This window comes from Pinus tabuliformis, chromosome Q (assembly GCF_031772625.1).
Source record: "Pinus tabuliformis cultivar Carrire ecotype Pingquan chromosome Q, CPIR1, whole genome shotgun sequence".
NCBI classification, from domain to species: Eukaryota; Viridiplantae; Streptophyta; class Pinopsida; order Pinales; family Pinaceae; genus Pinus; species Pinus tabuliformis.
Window position 1 is genome coordinate 393,998,804 of NC_142296.1, and position 25,177 is coordinate 394,023,980.

At 40.0% G+C, this 25,177-nt stretch overlaps 1 protein-coding gene and 2 pseudogenes across 1 annotated transcript; 1 reads left to right on the top strand and 2 right to left on the bottom strand.

The window, feature by feature from the left end:
• Positions 1-575: 575 nt before the first annotated feature.
• Positions 576-2,072, bottom strand: LOC149219838 (ornithine decarboxylase pseudogene; annotated as a pseudogene).
• A 6,865-nt stretch (positions 2,073-8,937) lies between these two features.
• LOC149219839 (ornithine decarboxylase pseudogene) lies at positions 8,938-10,271 on the bottom strand (annotated as a pseudogene).
• Positions 10,272-23,691: 13,420 nt separating this feature from the next.
• LOC149219840 (small ribosomal subunit protein uS11m-like) lies at positions 23,692-24,466 on the top strand. The gene has a single exon (XM_089382686.1). It carries the CDS (start codon positions 23,866-23,868, stop codon positions 24,376-24,378), a length of 513 nt encoding a protein of 170 aa, XP_089238812.1. The 5' UTR covers positions 23,692-23,865; the 3' UTR covers positions 24,379-24,466.
• Positions 24,467-25,177: the final 711 nt, after the last annotated feature.

The following is a 25,177-nucleotide window of genomic DNA, read 5'->3' on the forward strand; positions in this document are numbered from 1 at the left end:
AGGACAAATGTCAATTCAATAGCGTAAAGGTAATAGTATAAAGGTAAACAATAGTTGCCCGGACTATGAGCAGAAAAAGACTTCTATGGATCCAATTAAATATATTTTTAATATTAAATAAAGGAAAAAACATTATAAAATAAAACAAAAATTATATAAATTTTTATAATAAATCAATTTTTATTCGCTATAAAATTTATAGCTGAAATTTAATAAATACTAAACAGGAAACATTACTACCCGTTAACGTAAAACCAATACAATACCCAAAACAAACGATTCACAGTTTACATTATTAAACAGAAGCCTCCCAAAATTTTCATCATATATCCAACTGATATGTGTTTCTGTTACATGAACCCTTATGCATATTGTAAATATGGTGTTAAAAAAATGAAGACATCAATTTCACATGCAAAAGAATTGCTAAATAATATTTTGATGGAAAACAATGAAACTTTTCATTCATGAAGATAGAAACTTCGTTAATGGCCTTCACTTATACGAAGCTTATAGATTTAATCATTATAATAATAAAATAATATCCAATAAACATGAATGGACATTCAGACATCCAAGGGATATGGAACCAAGTAAATGAATTAAGATAAGGATACAGATATCAGATACAAATGATAACGAAGCCAAACGAATAGTGGATTTATTTTCTATAATTTGGCTTGGGCTGTCTAGGAAGGGAAGGAGGCGGCACAGTAGGTTGGAATGGCAGAAACGGAGAAGCCATTAAAATTAGTGCCGATGGAAGCAGCGTACGCGCCCATGTTGGGAAAAACAAGCCAGTCACCCACCACCAGTTCCGGCAGCAAGTAATCGATCAGGACGATATCGGAAGCGTCGCATGTCGGTCCAAAAACAGTAGATGGATAGCTGGGCAGCCCGGTGCAGGAGGCATTCGGGCGGCGGGATTTGCAGGCCAGAGGGAGCGCAGTGATGACGGCCTTGTCGTGTATAAGACAACTCATGGAGCCATGGATGCCATCGTTAATCCAATATTCCCTCACTTCTCCTCTTACCCGTTTTCCGATTACACAGGAGGCCAGCCAGAAGGCGCTCGCGGCAAAATATCGACCCGGCTCACCCATAGCGAAAATCTTTGATTCGTCGGGGAAGTATGTTTTCAAAGACTTTCGGACTGTAGCCGCGGCCTCTGCAAATAGCTGTCCCGCGGTGAAACCGCCACCGATATTAACAATACTAAGTTTCGGCATCCCAAGCCGAGAGGCCGAATCGAAAACGTCCCGAACGGTCGCGATCGCGCTTGCGTAGATGCCGGAGCGCGAGACACTGCTTCCAACGTGAAACGAGACGCCCTGCACGGCAAGGCCAGAGCCCTGTGCTGCCTGCAGCAACGGTTCGACTTCGTCCTGCAGGGCGCCGTACTTGCGACCCAACGGGATCCGCGCACCTCCCGCCTCCTCGTTTGGTATCTTCACCCTCAGCAACAACGCGCACCGTGGGTGGAACTTCTTGATTTTCTCAACTTCTTGAATGGAATCGAACGTTGTTAGATTCACGCCGACGCTCGCTGCGTATTTGAGGTGTGTTATTTCCTTGCATGGATTTGCGTAGACTATTCGATCGGGCGAGACGCCGAGCTTCAGGATGGCTTCGATCTCCACCCGGCTGGCGCAGTCAAATCCAGACCCAAGCGTGGCCAGGGCCGACAATAACGCCGGCTCTGGGTTACACTTGACAGCGTAAAAGGGGCAGACAGTGGGGAGGGCCTCCTGCCATTTGGGCCACAAATCAACCACCACTCCGAGGTCAAGGACGTAAAACGGGTCGTTCACATCGTCATTGTCGATAATGGACTGCACCATCACCTTCACAGCTTCCTGCGACCTTGACCGCAGGACCATCACCTTTCGGCCCTTCACCTCAGCGCTTGCGAGCACCCTCTCTAGAGCCGAAGACGAGCACTTGTACTCGTTTACGCTCGACTTATTTAAACAGGACGATGTCACTATGACCTGCCCGGTGGCCATTGTCCACAGACACAAACAGAAATAGAAAAATAAAATGCAATACAGAATTCTAGCTTTAAAAGCATTGCATTCATTTCTATTTATAGCAGGCAATTGCGAATCCGATGAGATATAGCTTTTGTTATCATTATTGTTTATTAGATTATGAAATATTTCAATTTTTTTTGTTGGAATATTGTTAGAAAAATTAATTCTGAAATATTTCTAAAATATCTAAATCTACACTACTTTACATTCATAAATTAGCTGGAATGAGATATATGATTCCTAGTGCAATGATTTTTTTAAGTGGTTTGTAACAGATTGGTATTAAATATTTGGACAGAATTTTAATGATTTCTACAGTATAACCATTTTTTTTGGTATTTTGTTTGTATTTTTTTTGGTATAACAATTTAGGATATCCAAAGGCAATATGTTTATTTTTTTTAAGTGGTTTATAACAGTCTGGTATTAGCTATTTGGACAGTGTCTTTTAAAGATTTCTACTGTATAACTATTTTTTTTGGTATTTGTATGTTTTTTTTTCTAGACTGTGGTTATGTGTGTGAATTTGGAACATGCAAAGGCAACATGTTTTTTTTTTAAATGTGATTTACTGTATCAGTCTGTAGAATTCCTATTACTACAATGACGAAAACAACTACTTTACATTCAACAGTGCCATTTAATTTTTTATTTTTTTTTCCGAAGGTGGCAAAACCTATCAAACTGAGGTGTCAAACCAACAGTGAGGACAGCCATCTGTGGCTGCTATCCGCGAAAGTCGGTTTGACTCATCACCGTTATCAAGGAAAACCACGCCACCTGTAATAACCTGCTGGTGGTCCGTAAGGGAGAAGGCTTTCACTCCTGCCAGATGCCTCTGGGTCTTGGGCCGTTAACCTGTTTCCTTACGTCCGAGGAAAACGAGCTCTTAGCCAAGCAGAAGCAGTTTTACGGCATACTCCAGGCCGAACAGTGCCATTTAATAACAACTATTTTGTATCTTTTTATTTTTATTTTTTTATTATATGATTCCATTTAATAATAATAATAATTATTATTATTATTTTATGTGGTTCACTGTATCAATTTGTAAGATTCTTACTAGTACAATCACAACAAAAATTACTTTGCATTCAACCATTCCATTTAAACTTTGTATGACCACTACTTTGTATTATTATTATTTTTATATGCTGCAATGTACAATCTGCAAGATTCTTACTAGTATAATGACAAAAAAATAAATACTTTGCATTTAACCATTCCATTTAAATTTTGTATGACAACCCCACTTGGGAGGAAGACCACATACCATCCCGATCACACTACCCACACTGCCTTCACATGTACAATGATTTCAATATTGGAGTATAATAATTTCAATATGTAGATATAGTTAATAAGAAATATTAAACATCATATAATAATTGATTTACTACTTCTTTCACAAGTACAGTGATTTCAATATTGGAGTATAATAATTTCAATATATAGATATAGTTAATAAGAAATATTAGACATCATATAATAATTCACTCACTACTTCTCCACCAGTATCATATTATTCTTATTCAACTAACAAAATTAAAAATAAATAAATAAATAAATAATAATTAATTTACAATATAATAATTAATATTTACAATTGCTCAATATTATTAATCGAAAATAAATCTTGCAACAACTTATTTTCACAAATATTGTGCAAAACTGGTTAGAAAATAAATATATTTAGTTTTATAATTTTTTTTAAAATAAACATGTTTAAAATTATATATATATATATATATATATCAACTAAAAAAATTATGCCCAGATCTATGCTTACAAATATAATTTTGCTTGAGATTAAATCACAAGACATTATGTATTTGCTTGGAATTAGATCACATGACATGTAAAGACCAAACCTCCCCATGGTTAAATCACATCTATATATACATAAACACAGACACAGGGCGAGGCCGTCCCACTAGTTTCCTACACTTGCTAGTCTTCTTTTCTCTACAGCTGGAAAATAGTAAAATTAAAAGAGAAAAGGATTGAAAGAGATATTTTTCTCTTCATTACAACTCAAGCTCTTCCACTCGTTTACGCTCCACACGGTAGGTTTACCTAAAAGGCGACCCTGTCATTATGAGCTGCTCGGTGGCCATGTTCACAAACACAAACAGAAACAGAAAAAGAAAAACTAAACCTTAAAGCCAAGGCATTGTCTTCCTCTCAATTACTAACACAATTTTAACCTGCCTAATCTTCACTTTCGTCTTTTTCTTCATCACAACTCCAGCTCTTCCACATGTTTACGCTCGAATCGATAGGTTTGTGGCCATTAAAAAACAGAAAAGATAAAACGCAAAGAGATGTAGCCCTGTCATGTCACTATCATGTCACTATGAGCAGCTTGGTGGCCATTAAAAAACAGAAACAATAAAACGCAAAGAGATGTAGCCCTGTCATCAAGTCATTGTCTTCATCTCAGTTGCGATGTTCATCGGTCACAATGATCACAATTTTCTCACGCCTAATCTTCGCGGTCGTCTTTTTTTTCATTACACTTACTATTTGTTGGAGGAATGATTGCATTTTTATGGAATCAGTAATTTTTATTTTAGAGATTTTAGTCAGTGGTTTGGAAAGTTTTAGTGTAAACACAAACCTTACATTTGGGTTTTAGTGTAACTACAAATCTTTTTAAGTATCAAAGCCTGAAAGCCTGGACCTAGGTTAGATTCCCTGAGCTACTTTTGATAAATGTATGGCTTTTCGTAGAGGCTGATAGAATTTAGAATTTTTTGAAATAGATAGTTAAGATTTCATATTGAGTTAATTTGGAAGAGGCCTATACAATTTAGACTTTTTTAAATAGATAGTTAAGATTTCATATTGAGTTCATTTGGAAGAGGCCTATACAATTTAGATTTTTTTTTTTAAATAGATGGTTACGATTTCATATTGAGTTCATATTTTTCATTTTCGCAAGTAAGGACAGAATCTTTAAAAATAAAACATCGAGGCAAAAACAACTGTCCTCCTGGTATGTTTAATGTTGATGGTATTAAGTGATTTTGTTGCATGTGTACCTTTGAAAATGAGCACTTATCATTCGGAATTAGCACAGCCTAAAAACATTAACCTGTGAAATATATATATATGTATATGTGGGGGGTTGAAGTGAAGAAAAATAGGAATTAGCACACCCTAAGAACATTAACCTGTTTTTAACCTGTGAAATATATATATCTATATATATATGACAAATAGGATTTATTCGTATTTGTTTCAAAATTTTGTTTTGTGTCCTTTATAATAGCTTGTTTCTTATAATATTTTGTTTGTTGAATTTTAGACTTAAATACAACGTTCGATGGCATGAATAAATTGTATTTTATGTTCAAATAATAATATACATTATTCGATTTTGTTTCATATGATTTAAATGCTTGAACATTAATTATATTCTTCCCTGCCAAAATTCCAAGACTGAAATTTAAATCCACCACCTAAGGAATATGAAATGAATGTCCAAATTGCAAAATAGGAGAGGCCTTTCTTGTACATGGGCTGTTTAATGTACAAACCATTACACTCCAAAGATTTAAGGTTCTTGAGTGGATAAGGATTAGATTTTTAATTTAGATTTCAAAGATCAGATTGCACTTGTATCTTATTACAAAGGGAGGATATGGCTGGATATAGCTCTATATAAAGAGGATATATTTTTGAATATATCTTAAAAATTTATAAGAATATTTATTATTTTTAATTGAATATGTTTTATTAGGATTATCAAACTATTTTTATGTGATATTTTTACATTTTACTTAACAAAATATGATTTTGGATTTAGTATTCAACCTATTTAGATTTAAAATTTATATATCGTTATGATTAAAAAATAATGAATTTATACGACTTAAAAAAATAGATCACTAATATTAACATTATATTACTCAGTTATAATACAATTATTAATAAATACTATAATATAATTATAAAACATATAATATAGAATTTATAATTATATTATAATATTTAATATAATATAATTTTATTATTATTTAACATTATAATTTAAATATGATTGTTTTATTTTAATATAATTAGATAATTTTAATGTAATTTTAATTTTAATATATATTAATCTAAATGTAACTATTTAATATAAGTATTTAAAATTTTAATATAAATTTTGACACTTTAATATAAACTTTCTTATAATTATTTAAATTTTAATAACTTTATCAAAATATATACTTATTTCGATATCTATATATTAATATGGCAATCTATACATTAATACATATTAATTATGGTTGATTATTGTTGTTATGATTGACATGGTAAATGATAGTTAATTTGTAGAGTTTAGGTTTGTGTGATCCATATCAAGTTTGTGAGAGATTTTTCGGCCAAAATCACATGAAATACCATTTGTCGACGCGTTTTGAACCAACCAGTGTGGTTCATCGTCAGGACAAGTTGAAGAAACAGATCCAGCTTAGCGTGTTAAATAGTTGAGCAAAGCCTCCAACGGCTAACTTGACCAACTACTAGTTTGACTCTAGGACCGGGGTCAAAATTATTTTATTAATTTAATTAGTAGTATTCACGACCAATCCCTTAAAAATATATATAAAAATATATAAAATATTTTTAATGGGTATTTAATTCAAAAAGTATTATTAAAAATTATAAGTTAATTAGTATTTAAATGGAAAATTAGTTACATAAAGGACCTTATAATATAAGAATAAATTAAATGCCTAAATATAAATATATAAAGTAATATAAAAATATATAAAATAATTTTATTTAAAAGTATTATAAGTTAATTAGTATTTAAAAGGAAATTAGTTACATAAAGGACCTTATAATATCTGAATAAATTATACGCATAAATATAAAAATATAAAGTAATATCAATAGGTTGTTAGGTTAGTTAGAAAAATAGTTAATTATTTAAAAATTATAAGTTAATTAGAATTTAAATGGAAAATTAGTTACATAAAGGACCTTATAATATAAGAATAAATTATATGCATAAATATAAATATATAAAGTAATATATAAAATATATATAAAATAATTATAATGGGTGTTTATTTAGAAGTATTATTAAAATTATAAGCTAATTAGTATTCAAATGGAAAATTAGTTATAAAGGACGTTATAATATTTGAAGTAATATAAATAGGCTGTTAGAATTAATAAATATAATAAAATGAGAAAATTAACTCTCTAAAGAAAAAGAAAAAAAAAACGAGAAAAATAATATTGAGTTAACTTAAAAGTCTTATAATACTAATAATAATAATAATAGCAAAAATAATAAAAAATAAAAATAAATAAATAATAATAATAATATATAACTAGAAAAAAAAAAAAAAAAAAAAAAAACCTTAAGAGGAGGGCGGAAAAAATTGGGCTGATAAAAACCTCGTGGAGAAATCAAATGAGCTAAATGACAGATATGGCTTTGCTGATGTGGATCTTGATAAAGGAAGGGGAGAAATGTCAACTCAATAGAATAAAGGTATATAATAGTTGGTCCGACTATTTTCAGGACTTTTATATCTTTAATTAAATAAAAAATAAATAAAAAAAAATAAAAGAAAAAGAAAAAAAGAAATTATTTTAAAATTTAGGAGGTTAAGGATAGTTTATGGGACAGATTACTTCTTCATTTGTTTGATGTATTGGGTCTTTTTCCTCTGAAGTCTCACAATAATTGCTCCCAGTTTTTTGACAAACTCGTGGCTAAATAGATTATCCCAAGAGCTAGCTGCCACTATGTTTGCATAACTTTCTCTGTTATGGTTGAAGGCCTCACATTCTAAAATGAAATGATTTTCTGTCTCCACTTTTCCAAAAGAACAAAAAATACATACTCTTTCTTCCCACAATTCTTTTGACCTTCAATTAATCTTTAATTGAACAATTATATTTTTTTTTTAATATTTTCAATTCAACTACATCAAATTAAATATATTTTAATATTAAATAAAAAAAACATTATAAAATTAAACAAAAATTATATAATTTTTTATAATAAATCAATTTTTATTGGCTATAAATTTTATAGCTGAAATTTAATAAAATACCAAACCCGAAACATTATAATACCGGTTAACGTAAAACCAATACAATACCCAAAACAAACGATTCACAGTTTACAAACAGAAGCCTCCCAAAAATTTCATCATATATCCAACTGATATGTGTTTCTGTCACATGGACCCTTATGGGTATTGTAAATATGGTGTTACAAAAACGAAAACCTCAATTTCACATACAAAAAAATTGCTAAATAATATTTTGGTGGAAAACAGTGAACCTTTTCATTTATGAAGATAGAAACTTAGTTAACGGCCGTCACTTTTTCAGAAGAAAAAGCTTCAATAGATTTATATTAAGACAATATAAAAAGTCTGTTAAGATACAAAAGGGAGCAGTCCGAAAGGCTACAATAAAAAGATCATCCCAACAGCAATAAATATACAGGTGTGCAAAGAAAAAGATCATCCCAACAGCAATAAATATACAGGTGTGCAAAGAAAAACAGCTAACACATGAAACATATAGCAGAGAACACAGATAAAGACTGAGAAAAACCAGATAGCAGATGCCGAAAGAAACCTGTTGCAATCTATATAAGCCAAATAAAACAAAAACGACAGATATGCCGAGAACAAAAAGGACACAACGGCCATAAGATTAACCCAACGGCAATAAGATTAACCCAAAACTTATTTGGGCGGCTTTCTTGGGACTGAATCATAGATTGCATAACATTGCATAAGTTAATGGCCCTCACTTATAAGAAGCTTATTGATATACTCATTATAATAATAAAATAATATCCAATAAACATGATTGGACATTCAGATATCAGATACAAATGATAACGAAGCGAGACGAATACAGGATTTGTTTTCTATAATTAAAATCTTGTTAAATCATTTGGCTTGGGCTGGCTAGGGAGGCAGGAGGCGGCACAGTAGGTTGGAATGGCAGAAACTGAGAAGCCATTAAAATTAGTGCCGATAGCAGCAGCGTAGGCGCCCATGTTGGGAAAAACAAGCCAGTCTCCCACCACCAGCTCCGGCAGCAAGTAATCGATCAGGAGGGATATCGGAAGCGTCGCATGTCGGTCCAAAAACAGTAGATGGATACCTGGGCAGCCCGGTGCAGGAGGCATTCGAGCGGCGGGATTTGCAGGCCAGAGGGAGCGCAGTGATGATGGCTTTGTCGTGTATAAGACAACTCATGGAGCCATGGATGCCATCGTTAATCCAATATTCCCTCACTTCTCCTCTTACCCGTTCTCCGATTACACAGGAGACCAGCCAGAAGGCGCTCGCGGCCAAATATCGACCCGGCTCACCCATAGCGAAAATCTTTATTTCGTCGGGGAAGTATGTTTTCAAAGACGTTCGGACTGTAGGCTTGGCCTCTGCAAATAGCTGTCCCGCGGTGAAACCGCCACCGATATTAACAATACTAAGTTTCGGCATCCCAAGCCGAGAGGCCGAATCGAAAACGTCCCGAACGGTCGCGATCGCGCTTGCGTAGATGCCGGAGCGCGAGACACTGCTTCCAACGTGAAACGAGACGCCCTGCACGGCTAGGCCAGAGCCCTGTGCTGCCTGCAGTAGCGGGTCGACTTCCTGGGGCAGGGCGCCGTACTTGCGACCCAACGGGATTCCCGCCTCCTCGTTGGGTACCTTCACCCTCAGCAACAACGCGCACCGTCTTCTTGATTTTCTCAACTTCTTGAATGGAATCGAACGTTGTTAGATTCACGCCGACGCTCGCCGCGTATTTGAGGTGTGTCACTGCCTTGCATGGATTTGCGTAGACGATTCGATAGGGCGAGACACCGAGCTTCAGGATGGCTTCGATCTCCACCCGGCTGGCGCAGTCAAATCCAGACCCAAGCGTGGCCAGGGCCGACAATAACACCGGCTCTGGGTTACACTTGACAGCGTAAAAGGGGCAGACAGTGGGGAGGGCCTCCTGCCATTTGTGCCACAAATCAACCACCACTCCGAGGTCAAGGAGGTAAACCGGGTCGTTCACATCGTCATTGTCGATAATGGACTGCGCCATCTCCTTCACAGCTTCGTGCGAGCTTGACCGCAGGGCCATCACCTTTGGGCTCTTCACCTCAGCGCTCGCGAGCACCCTCTCTAGAGCCGAAGACGAGCACTTGTACTCGTTTACGATCGACTTATTTAAACAGGACGATGTCACTATGAGCTCCCCGGTGGCCATTGTCCACAAACACAAACAGAAATAGAAAAATAAAATGCAATACAGAATTTTAGCTCTAAAAGCATTGCATTCATCTCTATTTATAGCCGGCAATTGCGAATCCGGTCAGATATAGCTTTTGATATCATTATTGTTTATTAGATTTTGAAATATTTCAAATTTTTATTTTTATATTATTTTTATGTTATTAATTTATTTTTATTTTTTTTAAGAAATATTTCTAAAATATCTAAATCTACATGAGAGCGAAAAAGCTATTTTACATTCATCCATTAATTGGAATGACAGATATGATTCCTAGTGAAATGATTTTTTTAAGTGACATCCAAAGGCAACATGTTTATTTTTTTTTAAATGGGATTCACTTTATTCAATCTGTAGAATTCCTATTAATACAATGATCAAAACTACTTTGCATTCAACTATTTTGTATATTTATTTTTTATTTTTTATTTTTATGATTCCATTTAATAATAACTATTTTGTATTAATGATTATTATTATTATTTTACGTGGTTCACTGTACCAATCTGTAGGATTCTTACTAATACAATGACAAAAAAAATTACTTTGCATTTAACCATTCCATTTAAACTTTGTATGACAACTACTTTTGCATAATTTATATGACAACTACCATTTAATAATAGCTATTTTTTATTACTATTTTATTTAATAATAACTACTTTCTATTATTATTATTATTATTATTATTATTATTATTTTATAAGATACATTGTACCATTTACAAGATTCCCATTAATATAATGACCAAAAAAAATTACTTTTACATTCAACTATTCCATTTTCCTGGACTGCTGGGTTTATGGACTAGGCGGCTATTTGGTTTGGGACAGTCATACAAACAAATTGAACCTAGAGCCTATTCTTCGAACCTCTACATTAAATTGACGCAACCTCTCTCTCGACCTCTATAAAGAACCTACAGAAGGCCCTCTTACCTCTTACCCTTACCTCTTTCTATCATAGCCTTACTCCCATAGCTCACAGAAACGGATAGCATACGAGGCCTATATTGCTTATACATATTTCTGACAGTCTACGGATCTGAATAGGAGCTATCTAGCTCTGACTGTCAAGGCGGCTAGGCCTCCCGTCTCTAGACAATGACCGCACCTTGAAGCAATTACAACTGGTTATGCCCGGTAGCTATTACTGGCTATGTCGGGTGGTCTCCGTGTAAATCACCTATGTTGTCCCTCCCTCTCTGCCTGTTGCGTATGGCTGCTGCAATGTGGGCTGTGGGGCTGGTGCTACGTGGTGGGAGATCTTCTATGTCTGGCTGGTAGGGGAGTTATGTATCTCTGCTATGTGGGGCTATTTCTGAATGTAATATTAACTTAAAGCAGTTAATAATCATATATCATATATAACGCATGTTCATTCCCTCCATCTAGCCCACTCAGGTAACCACATTACCAAGGCTCCATATGGTTATAGTATATATTTCGAGTACCTCCCCGTCTCGATCTCGACCCTCGAACCTCCAACTCACCCTACGGAGCTGAAGTGACTCGGTTTGATTCAGAATGCGTTACTTACGATGGCACCTGTTTTGTTTGGAATCATCCCCAGAAACATAGTTCATTCACGCTAGGAAGGAAGTGCCTGTAAGAGAGAGGTGGCACCGACCAGATAGTAACTCATTGATTCGATTGATCGCGTATTCAGGGGGACGGTACAACGGGCGGACGATTCACTGTCCACCGCGTCGGAATAAGTAAGAATAAGAACGTAGATGGTCAAATTCGCTATGTTCGTGGGGATACGTGTGGCTATTGGGAATCGCAAAATGTGTATCGTAGCAGCATAAAGTGCACTGGTGTCTTTCTCGTCGCTATGTAAATCCATGTGATCACGGGTATCGAGCGGTATCGTTCCTAATGCGGGGCGTATGATGTTGTATCGAGCGGTAGCGATCATTGCTTCGCGGTAGCAATCATCATCCCTCATCGAATAACATCATTTGTGTAACCAAGCTCTAAGCTGCTGAGATAATGTTTAGCATCGGGGCCCCCCGTACCAGTGTAGTCTGTTTCGGGCTGACAGAAAGGGGCAAGAGGAAATGCGTATGGCATGTTGTACTTGGGTAGTCGGATAGAACGAGCTGGGCAGGTAAACATAAAGTTTCATGTGTATATCTGCCCTTGCCAATGCTATTTCCATCGTTAATTGCTCATTTCCATCGCTATTTATTGCCAACGCCAATCGGCATAAACATCTAACTCGACATGCATTGTACCTACCTGATGCATGCAAGTAACTTCATCGAACCTGAATTGTGTAACCATTGTTGGTAACCACTTCCATCGGTAAGCAAACCAAATTGGGAACACCTACCTTGCTTTCCAAACTCACCCACCTGAATACCTAGACCTGGTAGCCCTACTTGCTTAATGAATCACTTAGTCAAATGAGTGGGTACTGCTGCTATAGACTTCTCTTGTAGTAACGGGATCAACCTTGCCCTTCTCTTTCTTACTGTCTTCACCCCAGGATATGGATGGACGGAGGAAGGTGCCTTTATCCCTTATAAACCAATTCATTTAGCCAGGAATCGTGAGTAGACACGACACTCTCGCTATTCACCATATAAATCCCTTGCCTTATGAATTCTTCTGGGTACCACATATCACGTTCTGGGTACTGCTATGGATTTGCTCCTACTTATACTGCTTGCTACGGATAGTTACCCACCTTCAGACCTATAACTCCCTATACACTTGATTAATTAATCCACTGGGTACTGCTATAGAACTTCTATTTACAGCTGGAATTAACCAACCTACACGGAGTGCCTTGCTTACCCAACCTTTGTTATGCCCACACGTGCCTTGCTTCAAGCCAGGAGTCGGGGGTAAAGCACGAGTTCTATTATGACTTTACACTAATACCTTAATTGAGAAATTCTGATTGGTACCGATACTTGACGAATCAGGTCCATTAATAGTAGATATTGTGCCCTGATTTCACTCTGTTTAGAACTGTATCATTGGCACCCCGGGCCTTCCTGTATGTACAGTATTTTGAAGTTCACTGTCTTTGGAGTGACCGCTGTTGTGCCCATAGGAGAGCACAATGTTGTCTAACTCCTCCAGTAGTTTCATTCTCCGTATGGTTGGGACATTGAAAGCCTACCTACATTCGAGCATACCGGACGATCAGACTATTCCCCGAAATACCCAACCTCGTCGGTGAGAGCGTTCGATTCTTCCCAGTCAAACATGAACCTAAGAGTGGAAGTATGTTTCGAACCATTCCACATTTTCACGTTGTGTCGGAACAATCTCCAGACTAAAAGTAGAAATTGCATCCAAGTCGAGAGCTGAGTAGGTAATAGAAGCACCTTTAATAACCAACGTTTCCATATAAGCTTTCATATCATTCCTAAGAGAATAGAGTGACTAGAGCAGGGGGAGAGAGCTCTGGTTGGCAAGACAGCTTGTGAAAAAACTCTTTATGCCATTGATCTATGGTAAGAGTGTGATAACCATGGCTAGGGATATTCGTGAGTTTTTTGGGTCTGGGGCATTGCTCAGTATGAAGGAATCCTACCACATTGCTCACCTTTGCCGTGAATTTTGGGTAGAGCAATATCCTGATATAGCCCATGTAACATCCAGTTAATTGAGTGAACCAGTCAAGTAGAGAAGCAATACCAGGAACGTAGGCATAGGTAGCTAGAGCAACACCAGTCGTGTTCGTTGACCCAGTAGATCTTGCAAATGGTGTAGTTCTTTCTGTTGATCCAGTAGATCCACCAGCATGGGCAGAGGCACCAGCGGAACCAAGAGCAAAGGAACAACCAGCAAAAAGAAAGGCAGATCGAGATTGGAACCTAGCAGCGTAGATAAAGGCAAAGACAAATATAAAGGTTGCTAGAGAGGCAAGAAAGTAAGCAAGGGTAGTAGGAGCAGGACCAGATTTATATGCAGACTCACCAGTAGCAAAGCCGATTTAAGGAGCACCTGTCCCAGGCAAAGTATCAGGCGCGGATCCATAGTAATGCACGCATACAGAGACAAGTAGAAATCACATTTGGATAATCATTTATAGGGATAGTTCGACTGAATTGCTACGGTGAATAGACAGCGTTCGGAAAGCTTAGTTGGTATGGGATCTTAACGTAACAGAGATAGGGCATAATTATGTATATAACAACATGACTAAGCTATTTATCAGTGACTTGATGATGGCATCGGACGAGTGCATACATAGAGAGCATTCGGCTGAGCTAGGTTGCTTATAACGAGCGAAGAGAAAGCGTTCGGCAGGTTGATCAATCACTTTTGTATGACACGTAGTAATTGGATCATGCATGCGTAAAGAGCGCACTACACATTAGGTCATGCATACGGTTAGATCATTGGTTGGATGGCTTCTGGATGGGTGATTTCTAGAGGGACAATTGGAGGTCGGACTTGGTCAGCTGGTAATGCATAATGGGTGATACAAATATAGAGCAATTGGACTGAGCAAAGAAGTTGTTCGCCTATTTTGTTGGAGTTAATGCTTACATTCCATATTTAAGAAGTTGGTTTGTGATGGTTGAGAAATTCTCTCAACCTCTCTATCTAATTTGGGAATAAGTTAGATCTCAGAAACTCTATTTAATAGAGTAATCTGAATGTAAATGTGTGTGTGAGTGTCTTTGCACATACACCATTTGTGCACAATATATGATTGAGTTTTTGTGATTGTGTGATTTTAGCTGTTTCTATCATGGTATCGGAGCTGTAGGTCAGAGGCCTGTGTGTTGTGTGGTTGCCAATTGGTGAGCCGACCTGTCCGTGGAGCAGACTCTGTATGGGCAGCGTCTCTGTTTGAGCGTTGCCTCACTGTTTCCTGTATTCAACCTTTGGTTAGCCAATGTGGAGATCTGTTTGAGATCTGTTGGCGTTGTGGAAGAGCCAACGCCTGTTGGAGATTTGGACCAGGTGAATGAGCCGAGTCATGGTGAATGCGCGTACATACCTTTGCTGGAGCCGAGCATTATTGTTGTCGTTCTTTTAGGAGAAGTCCACTTGTAAAAGTCGATCTTTGTTGCTTACTATCGCTCTCTAATCCCTGCAGGGGATGTCAAGATCCAAAGCTGCTTAAGATTTAAAGAATTGAACAGCTTAACGACTTAAATCTGAAACAATTCTTTGAATTTTTATTTTATTGAAGAATTATTGTTTGGCTTCAACTCTTTACGAAGAACGATTCTTTAGTTAAGCATATGCAACTGTTAAAGATCAGGGATTTGTTTGGCGTAACGGTGAAAATTTGTGTAAAGGCTTAAAGATCTAAGTTGTTGTATGTTTAGTCGTGGAGAAATTGGTTTATTCGGCTGCAATAACCACGGGAAGAGGCAGAGAAGATTGCGGCACAGTGGTCCGCGTCTTGGAGATCCATCTGCGCACGGTGGTGGAGTGGCCACCGTGGCTAGCGGCATGCTATTTTCTGCATGCTTTAGAGGATCCAAACCGTGTTCTGCTTTTAGATCTGGAGGGCACCCGGACTGTTGAGGAGGAAGCCGAGATCTCTTGCTTGAAGGCTGACATTTTCTGCTGTCGAGTGTTGAATCCAGGATTGGGGATGCAAAAGCTGCCACGACTCTGCCGTGGAATCAATGAAACTGTCATTCAGAGCGAGGAGCAATTTGGATATTGAATTAAAAGTGCGACCAGGGAAGGGGGCTTTAATCCGTTAGAGAAGGGACAATTCCCACCTGTGAATGCGATAAGCACTGAAGTTCAAAATGCTTTGTTTAGAACTTTCAGCTGCATTCAGATCAGGGCGTTAAAGCTATCATGTTGAAAGGAGCAAATGGAAAATTCTGTGGTGGAGGAGACATTATGGGATTTCAAAATATTCAAGAAAAAGGGTCTGATGGTGAAGAATTAGTTGTATCTGGATTTACCCTTATGAACGATGTGATTGAAGGAGGTTCAAACCGTGTTGTTGCGGCAATTGAAGGTTTTGCACTTGGCGGTGGCATCTTGAGTCTGTGGCGATGGCCTGCATATCAAAGGCAGTAGGGCCTACATTGATATCTTCAGAAACATTTTGTTGGGATGCAATTATCTTTTTTTTTAGAATCAACCTGCAGTAGTATGCTTGGATGAGTATTTGCATGGATCAAGTAGTGCAGTAAGGCTCAATATGGATGGTTGTCCAGATAGTATGGCAGTTGCGGATCTAGGGAAGGATCCCTCATTAGTGGTAGACGTGGAAGTGGTTTCCTAATGAGGTTATGCGACAGATTGGGATGCTGTCCAGTAATTGACTTCGGGAGGTCCTTGATTCGGGAGTTGAGGAAGGGAACTCGGGAATCCAACTTGCCAACTACACCTTTCCGAGGGTTATGAGGCAACTTGATGGAGCATCTACTGATAAACTTGATTATTTTGTTATTTTCATGTAATGTAATCATTAAGGGGGGATGTTGGAGTTAATGCTTACATTCCATATTTAAGAAGTTGGTTTGTGATGGTTGAGAAATTCTCTCAACCTCTCTATCTAATTTGGGAATAAGTTAGATCTCAGAAACTCTATTTAATAGAGTAATCTGAATGTAAATGTGTGTGTGAGTGTCTTTGCACATACACCATTTGTGCATAATATATGATTGAGTTTTTGTGATTGTGTGATTTTAGCTGTTTCTATCATATTTCCCTATGGATGTTGCTACCTTAGCTACTGAGTCAACTTATTATAGTAAAATCGATACTACTGCTGTTGGCTAAAGATCTGGGCGAAGTAAACCTGGGACAGTAAAAGGGGAATTGCTATGGAACGGACAGAACAATCAGAATAAGCTTGAACATTAGTAGTGGAACCGGGTTGGACTAGTCATTTTACTTGAAGCGATTAAACATGCAGACCCCAAGTTGGAAGCGATGTGTTTCTCCTGTCTATCCTACCAGAGACACTCTCTTACAAGTTATCGGAATGAGTTGGTTAGTGAGGATCTTGGTTAGTTATGATTATCGGATTTCTTGCTGAACTATCTACCTGAACTAGCTGAACTAGGTGCTGACCGAAGGGAAATCCTCCTTATCTTCTATTTCCGACCTCGTGACCCCGTATTATAACCCCGCATCCTTATCCTATTTATTATGGATGGTCTTCCAAGCTTGAGGAAATGCTACAACACCTGTATCCGGATTAGATGCCATGCGATTACGCAACTGGGAATCAGTTCATTAAACCTTACCTTGGGAATACACCTTACATACTTTCTCTTTAGGGAGCTGCCCTAGACCATCTGTGGAATGGGAATCTGCCAGACCAGGAGCTAGCTGTTAGTGCCCGATACGATTTGATCTTGCAGAGGGGAATGGGAATACGTTCATCAACCCTTGCTCTCCTTTTTTCGAGAAAGCAAGAAATTCCTCGACCTCGTAACCTCAGTCGAGTCCCTCAGGGCCTCACCATATGAATAGTGAGTCCCTACCAGGCCTCGACCTCCTCTCCTTCGTAAACTCAGTCGAGTCCCTCGACCTCGTAACCTCGGCCGAGTCGATGGCAGCCTTATAGTTCTTCAAGTTGATGGCGGCTTTTGGGGCCCCTCCTTTTTCTTCTCTGGCTCGAAGAGACAGAGCAAAGGATCCATTCTTCCTCTCCCTTATGGTCGAGCAGCTCCCCTTTCAATCTATCCAGGTTGGTGTCAAGCTTGCTCTCCCTTCAACTAAAGGCCCCCTTCAAATCAACTATTAGCCCCCTTCAACTTAAGGGGGGCATGCCCATATATGCTTTTCATCTCCCTCATTCATTAGAGTGGGATGGCATAATGACATATATAAAGAATGACCAACGGGAAAGGAAGGCATGGCTCAACTTGGCAGGTGAGATTGCTTGGCAGGTGAGAGGGCTTGTAGGTAGGAGCGTAATGACACATATCGATGCATTCATTCATTATATACATAATTACGTCATTCGAGATATGTCATTTTTCGCATCCCCAAATGGCCAAATTCTTAGGGTTATATTTAGTCATAGCAGGGGTAAAGGGTTGGGCGTGTCAAGTAGCCGTAAAGCGCACGCAAATGCCCTCTCCTCTCCCTTTTGGTCGAGCACCTCTCCTCTCCTTATTAGTCGAGCCCCCTAAAGGGTCCTTATTAGTCGAGCATGCTTACGCACCCTAAAGGTCCTCACCCATTGGAATGAGTGAGCAACTCCGTCCCTCTCCTCTCCCTTTTGGTCGAGCACCTAAAGGTCCTTAACAGTCGAGCCTGCTTGCGCATCCTTATCAGTTGAGCCCCTACCGGTCCTCTCCTTAACAGTCGAGCCTGCTTATGCATCCTTGCTTCGGGCTTACAAGACTCGATAGCAAGCTCATAAGCCAGCCTAATGATATACGTATTTTTAGTCAGGCAAATGACAGCCCGCTTTGAACCTAAATCCGTCATACCCGCTGTGGCCAACATCGCATAGTTAGTCTGGAAAGACGACCAATTCATTTGGCCCACCCCTCTTGAAGAAGGTTAGTCTGTGGGACCCTATCTAAGAAGACTGTCCTGTTGTGCACCCCTCTCATAAGACATTAAGTATCAATCAATCGATCAATTACTATCAAAGCCCAAGCCACCTCCCTTACTGGCACTTCCATCCTAGCGTGAATGAAACCATGTGTCTTGCCTGTCGATGATGCTAAACGGGTGCATTGTAAGTAACGCATATTTGTGTTCCGAACCATTGAGCCAAGTAGGCTACCATCTGATCCCGGGAGTCGATCCAAGTATCCAAGCCTATAAGCCAAACCAAGCAGTCCAGCCCCGCCCACCAGCCAAACTGAGTAGCCCCGCCCAGCCAATGAATCCATCCTACCAATTCATTATAGAGAAACATCATGAAATGCCTTGCCCGATGCGGACAAGCGACTTCGTACCAATATTCCGTAATAAGAAATCATTTTGAGTACTCGCGATGAGTTACCATTGGTCCGACCGAATCAAAACAATATTCTAAATGAAAATGGCGAATAAGAAGCTTTTCGAATATCTGGTCTACCCGAACTTCTTGCCTGCCCCCGACGATGTTGCTGAAGTAGCCATAAGCGTATGCACTGGAAGCCGCCCCGTAAGGCATAGGTGGGGTAACTGGCATTATATATGAGAATCTCCAAGGCCATATATTATCTGTCGGGTATGAGTGAAGGGGGCCCTCTCTCGAAGGATGTGGGCTATCAATCAAGAACATTCCGAAACATCACCAAGCTCACCTCGCATATTGTCAGTACCAGAGACTAGAACTCTGTGTCAGTCGCGTGATCCTCCCTGACAGGTGCATCGTAAGTAACGCATTATCAATCAAATTGAGTAACTGGGAGTTCCGTTAAGTGATATCGAGGTTCGAGGTATAGTTTGATTAATAGCCTGGATTAATAGCTTTTCTTGTGGGGTTTTAGGTTGGAGGTATGGGTGCTTTGTTCTAGGCGTGTTGTTCTAGGTCTTCTGGTCTAGTTCTCCTGGTGAGGTTTCCTTACTATTCCTCATCATTCTTCATTCCTTTCCTATCTAAGAAGACTAATCAGTTTGGAAAAGAAAATAAGTTGGCTCATAAGTCAAGCGCGTCTCTTCATACCTGTCCTGTAACCGCACCCACCAACTACCGGGGACTCCTCCAACTGTGCATGGATCAAATCAAATCAATCTGTCCAGTGAAAGGCCATCTCTTCATACGCATCCTGTGGCCGCTAGTGTAACGGCATCCACCCACTATGTTCCAGACTCCCCAACAGTATTGATCCATCAATCAATCTGTCCAGTGGGCATCTCTTATACCTGTCCCTCCGGTACCTACCCTTTTTCTTTCTTCCTGGGTGAGGTGTACTGGGCGACTAAGATGAACTGAATGGCGGGGGCCTGTAGGGTATGATCCGACCTTTAGATTGAGAGTTGATCGATATGTGAGCTGTGAATGAAGGGTCTGCACTATTGGCTGGCAGATGGTTTCTTTTTTCATTTTGCATTATATACGTTATTATACACCAATTGGCTCATCGACTTTTCCAAAACAGGTGGCATTGTAAGGTAAGCATCACCGATCGGTTCACAAACTGACCAGAAGCCGTCGAATGCATCAACTCTAGAATCGACAGCATCAACTATGGGCTCTCGGCGTCTACGTCGATGATGTGTTCCCATGTAATATCTATCATCTTTTTCCCCCGGTATTGGCTAGTGGTACTTGGACCAACCTCCATGCTGGGGATCAACTCTTGGCTCAGCTAGTGGCATCAAGTGAATCAAAACTATTCATCGAGTGGCTCAACTACCAGCATAGAGTGCATCGCCTCCTTCCTTCCTGGCTGGCTAAAGGGCACGTACTAATTGTCACAGACTATAGCTTCATGAACTGACTCTTCCTTGACCAGAGCATCATAAATGAACCAACTAGAGCTTCCCTGACTAGAGCTTCTAGGGTCAATGAGTATCCAGCCCAGCCCAGTATCCCCATCCCACCAAGCTATGACCGGCATCAACACCTGCCTGGGATCATCACCCTTTGGGATCGCCTGCATCAACAGCGTATAGAGTGCCAACATCGAATAGAAGCAGCATTGAGTGGATCACCACCTCTAATCGATTGGCAGTATGTATTATCAGCATTGAGTACCGAGAATGCATGGAACACATCTGGATCGAAAAGGGGAATTGACTAAAAGCATGTATACCCAACCTAGATTTTATGGCTTCGCCTATTTGCACTCCCACCTCGGCAGAGAGGAGAGGGGCGGGACTACGGACGGATTTTTCGATACTGACCCAAGTGATAAGGCAGGAGCAGTATGTTCTGTCAGTCGAACATGATGACGTCGAGCAGGATGCCGTGGAACATGAGGCCGTGGAAAAGAACTAGGCGAGACATTGTTAAGTGATAAATCTCATTTATTACCCTATCCCGAAAAGTTCCGCTAATTGGAACGGGACTGGGAGGACCTAGAAGGGGGGACACAAATAACCTTACCTGGCCTTCTTCGTTGTAGCTCAGTTAAGTCATGTTTCTTTTTCTATTTCTTTTTCAACGAATGGATAGAGACTTACCTCTAGCTTCTTCGCTTACGCTCAGGGGATCGCTGACGCTCTGCTAAGTAAGCTCTTTCAAAGAATGACCTTGATGCTTATTGGGTGGGGGGCGGTGGTCGAGCCAACTTAACGTTTCCTCTTGCTTCTTCGCTAAAGCTCAGGGACCGGACTAGCTTCACTTACACTCAGCTCTATAAGTGATTTCTAATCAGGAATGGAAATAGGAATAATAGTCATCCATTTGTTTATATATGTTATACATCAGCCATTACTCCCGGATAAGAAAGCTCTATTGCCAGTGGGAGATCTTGCCAAACCTTCTACTCAGTATCTCTATCAATCATTGGGAAAACATATATCTCCGTGGGCACTAACTAATCTCTATTGGCAAGCATAACATACTCCATGTGAGCTAGGGGGGATAAGAAAAGAACTAGTACTCGAGTATGAGGGCATAATCACTATGGAGGAGCTTACCTTTCTTTGCCAGTATCATTCCCAGGAGCTTTATCGGTTGACGGTTTCAAAAGGTTAGATTGATAAGTTCCCATAGTTGGCAAGTGGAGATCAATCATGAGTATCCGCTTTTGACTCCATCATTGGTACGGACGGAACTCCCTCTAATGCTATACTCGTACACCCACCATACTCTCATTTCCCACCATCCGATGGCCAGTAATCGTTTCAAAGTTCCGGTGGAATCAATCTATAACCATTCTAAACCATACTAATCGATAGCGTATGGAAAGGGCTTGGCTCCGTTAGTGTAGTAGGTAGAGCCATTTCTTGCCCTTGAGCCTTAGATAAAGCTTTATCATCCCTATCATTCCTAGTCTTTTCCTTCCCATCACTAGCCCCTTATTCCTACCACTTTTCACCCACCACTATGAGAATAAGAGTAATTGGATCCCCGGCATAAACAAAATTAGGATTTGAACCAGCAATTTAGGAATAATAGGATGGCTAAGCTGGGTAATTGAATCTATAGACTGAAACTGGAATCTCTGGAACAAAGCTTTAGGCAGGTTAAGAAGAATAAAGAAAGTATAGAAGGGTTGGTAACATAGTAGGAGAATACCCAGAAATGTGTAACTAAAGAAGCCAAGTGCCGATCGAAAAGCATCTCGTTATCTTGTGCGTGGGTGATACCATCAGTCTTATCCTTCTCACTTGGGCAGTCAACCCTACTCACTGGGCCTATCTATCTTATCTATACCTCTTCTGAATACATGTTTTGATCCACTGGAACACCGGTCTTATTGTAGCTGACCCCCTACTAATAAGAATGGGTCGCTCCACCTTCACTGAATAACCTATCGAAATTGGAACAAGACTTGATGATGGCCCACTCGATCCAGCCATAACAGCTGCCTTAAATAGAGAATACGATGTCAGTCTTATATACCACGGAGTTTACATCCCCGAAATGCTTTTGGTACCAGTCATCATATCCGCATCCCGTCGGAATAGAGGTGGGGCCTATAGAGAGTAGGGGCATGTCTCCTATTTGGAATTGTGCGTGGCCCGCCCAGCGTCTATAGGTTTTGTTATTTTTGTCTTCCACCCATAGTAGAGAGGGGGAGGGGAGGGGGCAGATCGATCTATTGGCACCGTTCAATCAGATCTTTCTACTAAGCGTCCGGGTAGGAAAGGGACTATCCTATCTTGCCAGTCTGGTGGTTCGGGCATTCCTTCCAAGGTTTTGCTTCACCTCTTATAGAGCAGGCCCTATAGAGAGTAGGGGCTTCATTGTAGAGTAGGGCTCCGCAACCCTATTAGATATGAAGCGTGGTCGTAACTAAACCGAATCTCCATCCATCTTGTTGAAGAAGCACTCGGAAACATGAAACTATACCCTGTAACAACACTTCTGAAGATGCCCTACCTCTCTATAGTAGGGCTTCGCTTCACACTGAGCAAAGTACATGTTCGATTCGGTAAGAGCAGGTTTGAGTGGGCCATCAGGCATAGTAAGAGCTCGAAGTGGTTTCAGGATTGGAACGAATAGTGGGCGTGCTCCTTATGATTGGCTGTAGTAAGTTCTCTAATAGGCTGTAGTGCATGGGTCTAGGAGAGAGAATATGTTTCAGGTTCTGCGAGAGCTTGTCTTAACATATAAGATACTGGGTCAACAAAACTCTACTGGTTCACGAGCATGGTGGGTAGCTGCCCCTATAGATAGTAGGGCGCGAATCAACCAATCCAATTCATATTGAACTATTCTAATACCTTTCTTTCAAAGTGTTCACCGAGACCTCGTATTAAAGCATTGGACTTGGGGGGTGAAAAGGTACTGCCATGCAGATTGATTCGATCCAGCAGCCACTTCTCTTACTGGCTCGGTCGAAAAGGGCAGAAAAGCATAATGACTACGAACTCTCGACCGGCCCCCCACCAAATAATTAGGGGACCTTCTAGCAATTTGAAGGGAAGAAATATAAGTAAGAAGAGTTATTAGGAATGAAAAGAGAAGGAACGAGGAAAGAAGAAGCGACTGATGAGTGAGTGGGAGCGCTACGAAGAGCATAGAGCTATAGTTTTGAATAAACACCTCTAATATGATGAGAAAACCCAAGCACTTGGGAAAAACGACGGAGCAGGATCACGTAGAGCAACAAGTTATTGCGGACAGGAGTTTCAGATCCATGAACTTTGTACAAAGCATCCCGGAGGAATATGAGCAATCGGAGCGGAAAAGAAATAGGGAGAAGAACAAAGATTTCGTCCATTCCCCACCAATCCACAATAATACCTTTGTAACCGCGACGGATGATAAGGGGAATAAAAAAACTGGGGCCTCCGCGGGTTGCTTGGAGGAAATGAAAGGGGGGTCTCGTCGCTCGACCAAGTATGCTGCTGAAGCAACTGCAGAACATGTCGGGCGATCCGCAAAAAAGAGAGGGAAGCCAGTTGTAGTGAGAGTGAAAGGATCTACCTATCTCGGGAAAAAGAAAGCAGTGATCCCGAGCTCTCGAAAAGGAGTAGGGAGAAAATCTCTCATTATGTACATCCACGATGTAACCCAACTTTCACATAACGGATGCCGACTCCCCAGGAAACGTCGTGTTTAAATCTCATCATAAATTGATTAAGTTCTCCATTTACTTCTACCTATTATTCTTACTCACTCAAATTGAGGAATGAAAATCGCTCGACCAACGATGCGCAAGCAGGCTCGACTACTATTTACCCACCCACCCCAATCCCCGAGGGGAGAGGAATTGGAAGCTTGCTCTACTAATATAAAGGTCAAGCAAGCAAGAAATTCCAGGTCAATTAGCGATAAAGTGAAGCATGGTCATTATTAAGGAAAGGTCGATGAGGTCCGCTTCAACCCCGTATGGGCTCACAGCTTTCCATTTTCCCTTCTATGGGGCGGGTCAAATCTGTGATATTTGCTTCAACCCCGTATGGGCTCACAGCGCGAGCAGCACTCCCACTAAGTTCAACACCAATCACGAATAAGGGAAACACCCACATCAGAACCAGAACTCCCAGCACCGGTAGAAAACGCACGCCTATGCCCATCGGATCTCATTGGGTCACCCAGATATCAAGAAGAGAAAGGTCAAGCAAGGTCGAATTCATCAAGATAAGGCGAAAAGCCAAATTGTGATCGAAACTAGCACATCCATACGCCCAGCTACCTCTACTTATTTAGTTAAGGGGGGGGGGGGGGGGGGCGGGTTCCTAGATCGAGGAAGAGAACAAGCAGCAGCCGCAGTACACCTAATTACATCAATCCCTTTCAGACTAGATTCTTTTGACTCGTTAGGAGGAGCCACCTACTTCCCTATTCTCTCCATACCCCGCCTACTATTGCTACTCACCTACTTACAGCCATCAGGGTCAGATATTTCGCTGGCTAGG